General features: G+C 32.8%; 1 protein-coding gene across 2 annotated transcripts in view; it reads right to left on the reverse strand.

Annotated features, from left to right (window-relative positions):
* The window catches only part of LOC129907088 (protein Wnt-4), a 63,440-nt gene that overhangs the window by 23,956 nt on the left and 26,408 nt on the right, over positions 1–13,076 (reverse strand). Inside the window, exons 1-2 of one of the 2 annotated variants that reach the window (XM_055983144.1) lie at positions 7,094–7,377; positions 6,921–7,039 (exon numbers count right to left, since the gene is read on the reverse strand). The exons of the other annotated variant lie outside the window; for it this stretch is intronic. Coding sequence (XP_055839119.1) covers positions 6,921–6,973 — 53 coding nt within the window. The 5' untranslated portion in view covers positions 6,974–7,039; positions 7,094–7,377. Of the gene's footprint in view, positions 1–6,920; positions 7,040–7,093; positions 7,378–13,076 lie in introns of those variants that run through there. 2 annotated transcript variants of the gene reach the window in all.

Consider the following 13,076-nt stretch of genomic DNA (forward strand, 5'->3'; position numbering starts at 1 on the left):
TCCAATGCCCAGGATATTATACTTTCTGTTGTCGTTCTTTTTTTCAAATATTCTAGTCCAAAATAAATCGCGGACTCCTGATACACTCATTACTCAGTCATCAGTGTTCTATGCTGTATAGTCATTTCGTTTACTTTGCCACGGATAATACCGGGATTTATGCATAAAGCATCATTATCCCATCCGCATCACTTGTTCTTGCCTTCATCATATACACTGGATTGCAATACTCTTGTAGTGGATCTGTTTTGATGACGTTTGTCCATGAGATAATGAAATGCCTGATGTATTGCTAAAGTTAAACACTCTGTTACACTTTTTTAAAGATAGAAATTCATCCTTAAAAATGCGAATAGAAAATAGGTACTGAAAAACTTTAATAAAATCTAAGAGACTTTGAAAGAAATTTACTAAAGAAATGTCCTAAAAAAATGCTGGCCTAAACTAAAAAGTTTAACAAATCAAAAGACTTTATGTTAAAACTTTTTTTCAAGGGCAAATGGGTTATCCTTAAATAAGCGACATGGATAATATTAGTCTGATCCTAGCTGAAATATTTAAACAAGATAGATACATTTGATTTTATTTTGTGTCTACAAAAAGACCCAAAAATAGAATATTTCTATCAATTGCGTAATTTTGTACTCCTCCAAACATTTTTGAAGTTAAATTATTGATAGCAATAACAACAACACGAGTATCCTTGGATGTATCAATAAAAGTAAAATAATGATAATAAACAAGACACTCATCACAAATTAATTGGCCCATAAACAATAGATATATATTCATAATTTTCATCAACAAAATAAAAGCCAGAACAAAAAGCAGAAGAGCAAAACGTGCCGATATCGAAAGAGAGGAAATCCATGCAAAAGTTAGTGTATTCTATAAAAATGCGAGCAAGTGTGAGCAGATATAATATCTTTGTTTGTGATTTTTTCACACAAGTTTCTTGGAAATTATTCGACCGTTCAAGTTGATATTATAGCAAATTAAGTCCGAGAGTAGATTAAACTGTTTCTACTTTATTAACATCCCAAAAGATACAATACAAACAATTTTTCCTTTTATTTGTTTTGGGTGTTTTTGGTTTGGTTTCGATGGTAGATTTTTTGGAGTTTGGTGAGGCAATGAAATTGCTCAAATAGGCCACCTTGGCGCCATATCGCCATCGACTTCATCATAGAGGAATGGTTTTCTATAGTTGATTTTTTATAATACAAACAATTTTATATTCTTTATAAACACGCCAGTCTTTTTTCTATAAATCCGCACTCAAACAATATCGTTGTTTTGTGGGGTTAATCGTGGTTATAATTTTGAAATATTCGAGTATCTCCCTTTAATGTGATATAATTTTTGAAAATTATACAATTAAGTATTTTATGTTTGGAATTTTTGTTCATATTTATGCTGGTGAATATGAAAATGACCACCTGTAACTTATGAATATGAAAGGCTAGCAATTAATACTTCTCTTCGTGTTGAATTGAGTATAGTTAAAAATAAAATCTATAATCCAAAATATATATTTCTGTAGCCAAAATATTTTGTTGGTATTTTTCTAATTAAGTCACAAATAACACTGGCCAACAATTTTCAACTTTTTAAAATTTTCTAGAGAGGTGTATATCAAATTTTATAGATTTGGGTTCAGTAAGCTCAAAAATAATATTGGTTTCTTTCTAGCAGCTCTAGTTTTTGAAATACCTATTTAATTTTTCACATTTCACATTTTTCTTATTTTGAGGGTTTATTAAAGTTTTCCAGAAAAAATTATATTAAACTCAATGTATTTGGAGTCAGTAAACCTAAAAATCACATTCATTTTTTTCTAGGAGCTCTATTTTTTGAAATATTTTAGTTTTACACATTTTGGGGGTAATTTCGTACTTATTTTAAAGTCATGCTTATTTTAACTGTTTGTTAAGATTTTCCAGAAATGTTCTTATTAAACCTAATGCATTTGGGTTCACTTCTTCTTCTTCCTTTTTCTCGGCGCTGTTATGATCTCGATGTCGAGGGGATCATAACTATCCCACGTAACTGCTTCACACTAGTGATCCGCCTGTGGGGTTCGCCGGGTTGACCTCAGAAATCGGCGGCAAGCCTCCCGGTTTTGTATTGTTCCATTTCTAAGGCCAACTGAATGCTGGTGGTTTTGCATTTGCTTGTACCAGGAGTTTTTAGGCCTACCTTTCTTTCTATTTCGTGTTGAAACGTTGTATGCATTTGGGTTCACTAAGCCTAAAAATCACACTGGTTGCTTTCTAGGAGCTCTATTTTTTTAGATATTTTAACTTTTCACATTTTTGGGGTAATTTCATACTATTTTTTTTAGATTTCATTATTACAAGCGTAACTCAAAAAATTGTATGAATTTCTATGAATTTTCATGTTTGAATAAATAAAAAAACTAATGTCATTTTTGGTAAGAAATGATAAACAACGGTCTGGAAAATTTTTGTGTGTTGGGCAGTGTAATATAAAGTCCTTTACACAGACTACTTTTTTTCCGATTTAAATAGAACAAACAATAAAATCTAAACTAAAAAGCTGCTTAACCACGATACTTACACTCCACAATCTACTTATGTTCAATCAGGGCGTACGCACCATTGGGGCAGCCGGGACATGGCCTCGGAGCCCTCGACGTATGCCAGGGCCCCTGAGAAGTTAAGTAGGGAAGATATCTGTTACTATAAATAAAACAACGAAGCAAACATATCTTATAATCACTGTGCTTTCTATTTCACTTTAAATTAAAGCCTTTTTGCATTCTGCATTGATAGCTGACCACCCAATTGACCGTAATTTTATCGGGCCCCCACAAAATTTAATGGTTTTCTCTTAAATGCAAAATAAAAATGAACATTATGATAATTTTAAAACCTTTACAGGACTGCCCAGGCGTTCTTTTGAGGAACAGGGGCCTCAACAATATAAATGTTAAGAGACAAACAGACATATGCATTTATATAAGGGTGGTCGTTATTTTAAAAAAAGTTGGAATTTTTTTGCTCCCAAGGGCTTATATTGTTGAAAATAAATAAAAAATTTTGGAACAAGTTTCAAGTCTGAAACTTAATTCTAACCCGTGCCTACAAGCGGTTGAAGTTTCTTATATGGGAATGAATTGGGGTTTTGGATCTTGTCCCATCAATTTTAAATTCCAGCCAAACTATTTGCTCCAAAGATTTGCGCATACATGTGCAAAAAATTGGTATTTCAAAATGGTTTTTGACCGAATAACGGGAAAAACAAGTTGACCTGTTTTAACCGTTTTTATTTTTATCTTTTTTTCTTCAACAGATAAATAAATGAAATTTATATTGTAGATAGATAATAGATAGGACTATATCTGTACAATTTTGAGATAACTGTAAAATAAAGTTTTATTATTCAACAGGTTCTATGTTTTGATCTAAAGCAAATACAAATTTGATTTAACTTTATTGAGCATTAATTGATGATGTTACCTTTCATTTGATATATCATACATAACTGTACATTCACTACATACACAATGTTAAATTAAAAAACTTGCGAAATACCTCAAAACACCTGTGGAGATCTGTTGATCATGAACATGAACAGCCACCAGGGTGGGAAGTACCGTAATATCAGTTTGGAATTTCGACATGGTTGGCTTTAAAAAATTTTAACTTGTTTTCTAGGCATCGCAGAAATAAGGTTGAAACGTCATATGAAAGGTGAAATTATAAGCTTTTACATGATATAAAATTGTATAGGTTGTCTAAAAAAATTGATTCAATAGCGTGAGTACATAAAATTATATGTTTTTTTTGCTTTTTTTGATGAATTTAAAAAATTCTAGCTCTTTTTGTAGATGCCTAATAGACATAATCGATATATATATTTTGAGCTCAAGCAATAAGCTTTCAGATGGTATAAAATTTATTATAGGTTGTTATATCAAAAAAAAAAAATGAATTTTTGGGTGATGGAAATGATTTTTTCACCTTTTTCATAAGAAATGATTGTTTTTAATAAATTATTTTTATACTTTTTGCGCTTTTTAATGGTATAATTTTTTTTTGTAAGCTTTTAAAATAAAAAAAATTAATATACCTAATGAGAAAAGAAAAAAGGTAATTTTTTTTAGATTTTTCTTGTAAATTATGATTGTGTGAAATAAATAAACACTTCAATTGACTCATTTTAAAAGCACACAACCTGTTTTCTTACGACGACGTTATCACGTAAAATCATCGTCCGTCAACCGGCTTTACAGACGACAACCTCTTTTTTTTATTTATGTTTTTGTCCACCCAAAGTGTTCGAATATTGAACGGCTCTAACACGTTAGTATCAACATATATTTCTTTGCACCAAGGTGGCCCTATTGTTTCTTTCTATTTTGTGGTCATAAAAACCAACATATTTTGAGGTTTTTATTTTTAATGCACCCGAAAGGATTTCCTCCTACAAAATTTCAACAATAAACTCATGCAATTTTTCTATGACCTTATCTGTGTATCTAAAGGTTTTTCCTAATACCTCCAATAAAATGAAAAGAAAAAAAAAATCATTGCATCATTCTAAAGCAAAGAGTAGCTACAAAACAAAAAAAAACCCAACCATTAAACATTATTATAAATTCCCCCTCGGTTTTGTGTTTTGTGCGTAAAAATGTATAAACATCAATTTTTTTTGGGGAGTACGAGTAGGTAGAGGTAGATTGTACAGATATCGTAAATATTTTGTTGAATTTTTTATTACTTGGGGTTGTTTCTTTCATAAAGAGTGTAATATGATGAATTCCATGCTTCCAACATGCACAGAGGTCTAGAAATCACGATGAAATGAAAATCGATGTTCTACCGAAAAGTGCTGGAGCAGTAGTAATATAGCAACAGCATTAGAACACACCAAAAGAAATGCGATCTTATGCAGGCCAGGAAAAAAAATGTTGCTGGTACCTAGAGGAAAAGCGGACAACCAAGGCCATAAAGACCCAACAATTCTACTGCTTCCATTTTTACTATATGGCTCATAAATTTGGGGTGAAAAACATTGAATGGATGCGGATGGATTGATATATGAATGGATGGCCATATAATCTTCATGTCATAACGCAGGCTGTCGCATGATGATGTTGGAAGGTATGATCCTTCCTTCGCATTAATCAGAAACACCAATATTTGGATCATAATCGTAACATAGCACATTTGGAATGAATTGTAATAAAATCCCCGAAAAATACAAAGCAAAAAAAAAAATGAACAACCGAGACAACGAAACAAGGAAACCTTAATCCTTGAGCATATTTTTTACTGCAGTTCACAGCACAAGACCAAAAGCAGCAGCTAAATAAAAAAAGAGGGAACTCCAAATCCAAATTTACACTTCGTGAAGCTGCATAACTCCGAATCTATGTTCCGAAATTTTTATCGCACTTCTTCTATGTTTGCGTGTGTTATGAAAGAAAAAAAATTGCTGAAAATAGCAACAGACTCGCACTCGGGGGGTAAATAAAGGTATTTTTGTATCAGTGTACAGAGCGCGTTTGATAAGTGTTCTTGCAACCATTTTGGCCGCCATAAAATATACCCTCTTGGGATATGGCTGATGCCATAGAGTTCTATTGGAATTGAAGACTTTTCCTTTGGGTTGCGTGTGTGTGCGATGTAAGCATCGAATTGGATTATAAAAATGTTATCACACAAATTAACACTCTCTTTTGCAAAAAACACAATAAAATAAGGGATTACATTGTCGTCGCCATCGCCATCGTTGTCGTGGTCCTGATCCTGAATGTTGCTGGGTGCACCATCTGTGAGATGGGGGCTCCGGCTGGAAGTTGATTTGTTATTCTCTGTAGGTTAAAAAATATATTAATCTAGGGTGTACGCTAGACATTCTCCATTCGATGAATTTTATGTGGTAAACGCATTAAAAATGTTATGGGCTGAGCAGGCGAGCAGAGAGTTTGATGACTTTTTCGTCAATTTTTGCTGTTTTAGCAAAATTTGCGGGAAAATTATGCGAAGGACTTTTTTCTCATTTCATTTTATTGAATTCCATTAAGAAAAGTATATTACGAATTGGAGTTTTTGTGGAAAAAGAGCAATAATTATGATTTTTATGTGCGTGGCAATATTATTTTTGTTACTTTATACTTTGCTTTTGTTGCAATAACGCGAATATAATTAAATTTTTGTTTGGAAAGTTATTGGTTTGGATTGAGATCACAATGTTTCGTGATTTAATGGTTTATATACGAAGTAACTGCTGACATAATTTTTTTAATATTGGATATAAACAAAATTTTTGGTTTAAGTTCTAATTTTGGGTTTTGGATAGATAATGGATAAAGTAATGGCAAATATAAAGTATACATAATTCAGATATTATATCCCTGAAGCAACATATGGTTTTTAGCCAAGATGATTTCCGTCTTAGATTTAGCGAGAATTTACTTAATTTAAGAAGAAAATCTTCTTATTTTAATGATAACTTATCGCTTCCTTTTATGAATTTATTTTGTATTTTATATTTTCAATCTATGCTCTTTAAAAATCGCTCTTTAGCACACCCCTGAACGGGTATGCCTTTCATTTCAAAAACTCATACGGTTTTTACAATTATCTACACCTCTGGAACGAATTTGTGATTTATTGTTAAACTGCTTCCAAAAAAACTCGCTTTCAGCACTTCTAACCTTAAAAATGGCTGCAAGAAGAAACTGCTTAGCTTTGACACGGAAAACCTCGGATTTTGGAAAGAAGATATTTTTAAATGTAAATCAACTTTCAATTTCAATTTTTCAGTTTTTAGACAGTGAACAGAAAATTTGGGACTTAGTTAAGGGCAGCTGCGATGGAGTAATAAAGCTTGATCGAATTAGAAGTGAAAAATTCATAGGTATCAACGCAAGGCTCGAGTACGATAACTTAGGCGCCGAGAATTGAAAACGGTTTTTTGTAGAGGTATTCAATACAATCATTGTTTTGTTATGGGAGGAAGGGTCTATGCGCTCCCCTTTAGGCAGGAGGGGCAATTTTCTAAAAAACTGAAAAAAAAATTATTAAAATTCAACGGCAATACTTACAGTTATCAATGATACCTTTTTAAAAAGATAGAATTGTACAATTGAAAATGGCCCTAACGAGGTATCCTTTGGAGCGGAAATTTGTCCGATTTCGTACGAATCGGAGAGTTTTTCAATGTCGGAAGCATGATTAGTATGGAATCGGAGAATTTTCCGTTCCAACGGAGGCCATATTAACAAGAGTCTAGATTTGTTGTTACAATTTAATATTAACTTATTTAAAACTTCATTTTGAAATTTTTTGACTATGTTGCTTTTGTTTCGATCAAAATCGTTAGTAGTGCTAAAAAAACTTTGAAGTAGGTGAAGTAAGTTTTTCCCCTTTTAGCGACAAGGTTACTGGACTACTTTGGTATTTGATATATACAGAGTAATTTTTATTAAAGTGTTTTCTAAAGGACCTAAAAATAATATACATATTTGTAGCATCCGCAATAACCAAAGGATTTAAGTCTACTTAAATAAACAACAACCCAACAAGCAATATCCTTTAAAGTGGCATAGTTGTTTGTTAAGACACGATTTATTCTGTCATAGAATCTATGTTGTGTTAGCGGAAGCCCTCTGATACACTTTGTAGCCTTGTAGCCTTGTTTTCCGTTGTTTGTTTTTTTTTTTATTGTTTTTTTTTTTTGTCTTCATTTTCACGCTCGTGTATGTGAATAAAAATCATTTAATTATAATTACATCAGTCAAATGTTGGCGACAAAGATGCAAGTGTCGAAGGACCCTTTGTATATTGCAGGCAAGTGTATGTAAAGAGTATTTAGTCACACCTATAAGAAGCAACAGTACTGAATGATGATGGGTGCATTGATGGTGGCGTATAAAGCCACACCATATCTCGTATAAATAATATGCAGCCATCAGCCATCAGCGCAGCGTGTGTAGGCATCAGCATCATCTAAGCTTGATGTTTATATGAGGCGCAGATGATGCGATGTACGAGTATATCTTTCGGAACCCCAGTATAAAAAAAAAAAAAAAATTGAGCTCCACTGTCAGTCAGGTGCTACGAGCTTACCTACCAATTAATTATGCTTTACTCAACATCAAAGAAAAGGTGGCCGCCCGGCCCGATGCTGCACAGCACAGACTATATGAGACTGAAAGAGCTTGACGGTAAGTTAGATGAAGATGGTGCCCTAAGGTGCATTATGCTTGCTGGCTGCCACAATTGCTGCTGTTTCTGCTTCTGCCTGCCTTCATCCATCTCCATCTCTCCAGAAGCTCCAGCTCCAACAACATATAAAAACCTGATGTTTGTGTTGTGTATACTCGACAGTCGACTCACAGTCAGAGTCTTGATGTTCGCCGCTGTTAGAGGTCATATACAATGCCTGATGAAAGTGATTATTTGAAATTATTCACACCTGACCTGAAAGGCGCTTAAAATGCGTGCGAAATGAGTGTGAATCCTTTTTGAACTTTTCCTTTTTTCTTGGTCGTTTTATTTTCTTCTTGGATTAAATTTTAATTGCAATTAAATGAAGCTTCGGTTGACACTATATGCGCTCGACGCTCGTTGCAAGTTGTACGATGATGTACGTTTGGGGGAGCAGAGCATCACAACATATTCTTTTGGGATGTTCGTTCTTGTTCTTGATGATATATGGGAGAGGATTCAACTGTGTTAATTTTTTTTTTTTTTTTTACTGACTGTTCACAGTGAATGAGTAGGATATGTGCTTTAAGATGATGATGGAATGCACTTAGGCTTTAAACAAGAAAATACATATAGCGGAGGTGGATTTTATGGATTAAATGATACAAATGACTTCAAAGCAAGGTTAGAATTTGTTGTAAAAAGGACCAGGTTTTTTTTTATTTTTGCTGTGTTTGTATGTTTTAAGTGCAATGAGGTAAAATTATGTTGGCTGGGTGAACGAAAACTCATAAATTTCAATGAATGAAAAATATACTACACTTACACACTGATTTTCATAATTCATTCATAAAACTACTTATTCGAATACATTTTGGTTAGGTTGGTGTGTGTTTTTCGGCAAAAAATTCAGTGTTTCACATGCTAGAAAGTACATCGATTACAAACAATAATTTCAATACCAAATTTCGTTCAATATCTTGCAATTCTCAGAAATTCTTAACTTCAAGTCCATGGTTCATTTTTTTGGTGATATGATGATAGTTGAATTTCAATAATTCTAGTAAGTAAATCATTTTGCAAAAACTCCAGATGGTTCGTAGAAATTAGTCTTTTAGGTATTTAAATGGGTCCGATCAATTTTTTGCAAATTAAATCTGTTAACGAGCTTTGATAAGGTTTAAATGGATCAGATTGGGCCAAACTTGTCAAATTTGACAGAAATAGTTAGGTACCGCTACAGAATGCTTCTAAATACGAAATATTCATAACTCAAAACTTATAATAAAAATACAAAGGTAATTCATTCAATTTTGCAATTGTTTTCTTATTCAAATATGTTAAAATTTTTGTTTAACTTTAAATTTTTTAAAGTTACCAGTCGAGCTGACGGCTTAGAAAATGCTTAAAAATTCATAAAAACTTTTATAATAATAATAGTAATAATAACATGAAATAAATGAATTTTTCAAAATTCCCAACTGTACATATGTATTGAAAATTTCAAAGTCCCTGAAATCCCAAAAATTATTTTTTACAAAAATTCAAACAGCAATCGTTTGTCCACGGCGAGTGTCCACGTCCACGTGGATACAAACCAAAATTCATCGTTGGTCCACCCTACGTTTAGGAGATATTCAAAAAACTAATTTTGTACTAAAAAAATCAAAGTCCTGTAAAGTCCCCAAAAAATACTTTTATTTAAAATGCAAATTTCTGCCGTTTGTCCACCTCGAGTTGTTTACATAAGTAGCTATACGAAAAATCGTCGTTTGTCCACCCTACGTTAAGGGGATTTTAGGGGAATTTATTTATTTCAGTGCGAAATTTGTTTTCTGAATTGTTTCTAAACGGAGGATGGAAAAACGACTCTCTCTAAGTCGAACTCCTTCTAAGTCGAAATTCCCTCTAACTCGAACAAATTCTAATCAATTTAAAACTATTAATTTTATTTAAATAATTTGTTTGAGGCAATATTTTGACGGTAATGAATTAACGAGCCAAAGAAGTAAGAAGCTTTTGTTTATTTATTTTATTTATTTATTCATTGTTATCTTTTTTTATATTCAAGAAAAACAAAAAAATAATGTAATCCCTCTAATACGAATTTTTTAAGAATTTCGTCTAAATCGAACTAATTATGACACCCCGTGAAAGTTCGACTTAGAGGGAGTCGACTGTGTATAGAACTCCAGGGGGGCTGTTTCTCGATAAGCTACATCAACTCCATCAGCTACATTTACTACATCGACGACCCTTAAAACCAATAGTAAAGTTCCATTTAATATTGGGAAATATTGTTTGTGGTCTTAATTAAAGTAGTTGATGTTGTAAGTGTAACTCGTCGAGAAATAGACCCCAGGTTGACAAAACGATTGCAATAATTGGTTTTATACGTCTATCTCAAAATTTACGCGTTTTAGACGATTTTTCATTTTTCAACCTTATTAAAAAGGGTGCGGACAAACGAAAATTTTAGGTGAATAAACATGGGCAAAAGGTGGACAAACGAATTAGATAAGTTTGGTTCAAATTGTCTGAGGTCGAAGTTCTGGCTTCACGGAGCTAATGCTCCGATATTGAAATAAATGAAGTTGATGGAAACGCAATCGATGTTTTTTTACAAACTTATTATTTGTACGTTCAAAAACATTTACTAGGTAATTCCTTATTTTGCATTTCTAGGCTAAATTAGAGTATGTTTATAAATTTTATTTAACTATACAACATATATATTTTTTTACTTGCTCTATAGGGCAAGTATTGGTTTCGTGTCGAAAAAAAAAATTGAGGTTTTAATCAAAACCAACATTACAATGATGGAGAATTCCGAAAAAGTGGGTTTCGCAATTCCGTCCGTCCGTCTGTGCGTCCATCTGTACACATTTCCACAGCCTAAACGGGTGGACGGATTTTCTTCAAATTTGGTACAGATGATTTTTATGGAATTCTAAAAAATGTTTTTTTTTTTTGTTTTTTTATATCTCGTTTAGAACGTATACCTCCCATACAAAAAAATACGATATTGCGAACTTCTCGAAAACGGCTCTAACGATTTTGATTAAACTTTGTATACGTAATATTTAAAGCAGTGGAAATAAAACTGCATTTTTATTTTTTCTCAAAAAAGTCAAATAAAAAAAAAATTTTTTTTCATATAACAAAATTTTACCCTAAATGTCGGCTCTTCCCCAATATCAATTTTTTACTTGCGATATAGGTACTATATATCAAGTTATGCATTCGTACAAAAAAAAAAAATTGAGATAACATTTTTCCATGACATTACGATGGTAGACAATGACAAAAAAGTGGGTCCCGGAAGTCTGTCTGTCTGTCTGTCTGTCTGTCTGTCTGTCTGTCTGTCTGTCTGTCTGTCTGTCTGTCTGTCTGTCTGTCTGTCTGTCTGTCTGTCTGTCTGTCTGTCTGTCTGTCTGTCTGTCTGTCTGTCTGTCTGTCTGTCTGTCTGTCTGTCTGTCTGTCTGTCTGTCTGTCTGTCTGTCTGTCTGTCTGTCTGTCTGTCTGTCTGTCTGTCTGTCTGTCTGTCTGTCTGTCTGTCTGTCTGTCTGTCTGTCTGTCTGTCTGTCTGTCTGTCTGTCTGTCTGTCTGTCTGTCTGTCTGTCTGTCTGTCTGTCTGTCTGTCTGTCTGTCTGTCTGTCTGTCTGTCTGTCTGTCTGTCTGTCTGTCTGTCTGTCTGTCTGTCTGTCTGTCTGTCTGTCTGTCTGTCTGTCTGTCTGTCTGTCTGTCTGTCTGTCTGTCTGTCTGTCTGTCTGTCTGTCTGTCTGTCTGTCTGTCTGTCTGTCTGTCTGTCTGTCTGTCTGTCTGTCTGTCTGTCTGTCTGTCTGTCTGTCTGTCTGTCTGTCTGTCTGTCTGTCTGTCTGTCTGTCTGTCTGTCTGTCTGTCTGTCTGTCTGTCTGTCTGTCTGTCTGTCTGTCTCCGAAACTTCTTATTCGATTTCAACGAAACTTTTTGTGAAGAAGCATTTATATAATTTAAATATAAACCAAAACCAAAATTTTCAAAAAAATAATTTTTGGATTTTTGAAAAAATTTTGAAAATTTTTTTTTGAAAAATCAAATTTTCGAAAACGGGACATTGAATTTTTTTGAAATTTTGTTTTTAGATGTTGATTAGTGATTTCTAAAGAATGGCATACCAAATTTATTTTAAAACTTTTTTTCCAAAAAATTATTAATAAAAAATTGTTTTTTTAAAAAACGGCTCTAACGATTTTGAAAATTTTTTTTCTAAAAATGCACGTTAATATATCAATCCAAACTGCATACTTGTTTTGGAGGGCAATTTAATTTAAGATTTTATTTTATTTTTTTTTTTAAACGAATTTTATTTTTTTTTTTCAAATTTCTATATAAAAAGTCTTAAAAATTTAAGCAACTTTAACTCCAAGAGCAAGTACGTGCGACCCCAGTCGTGCATTTTATTTTTTTTTAATTTGAATTGGTATCTTGCTTTTGATTTAGTAGAGTGAAAAGTTTTTCTAGTGGCTAGGTATATTTTGAGTCCAGTTGACTTTTAGGAACAAAAAACAAGAATGCTTTAAAAATTCCTCCACTCTCCAACCTAAATCTTCGAGGCTTTTAGGTCTAAAACGTTGTAGGTGCAGTTTGGGTTGAGTTTTATTTGTAGATACTTTTCAAGAAAACAGATCATGTAAGTTTTTAGAAATTCCTAATATTATTCCAATTTTTTTTAATTTTTTAAAGTTAGGCTTGGTATTCGAGTTAAATTAAAAAAAAAAAACTGAAGACACTGGTCGTGTTTCCGTTTTCTCAGAAATGCACCAATGGATTAAGTAGCATTTTTGGCAAGAAATCATACTCATCAATAAAAACTCTTGCACGGATTTGTTCCATTCAAAAGGTTCTATTTAA

This window comes from Episyrphus balteatus, chromosome 1, assembly GCF_945859705.1.
Source record: "Episyrphus balteatus chromosome 1, idEpiBalt1.1, whole genome shotgun sequence".
In the NCBI taxonomy this organism is placed as follows: domain Eukaryota; kingdom Metazoa; phylum Arthropoda; class Insecta; order Diptera; family Syrphidae; genus Episyrphus; species Episyrphus balteatus.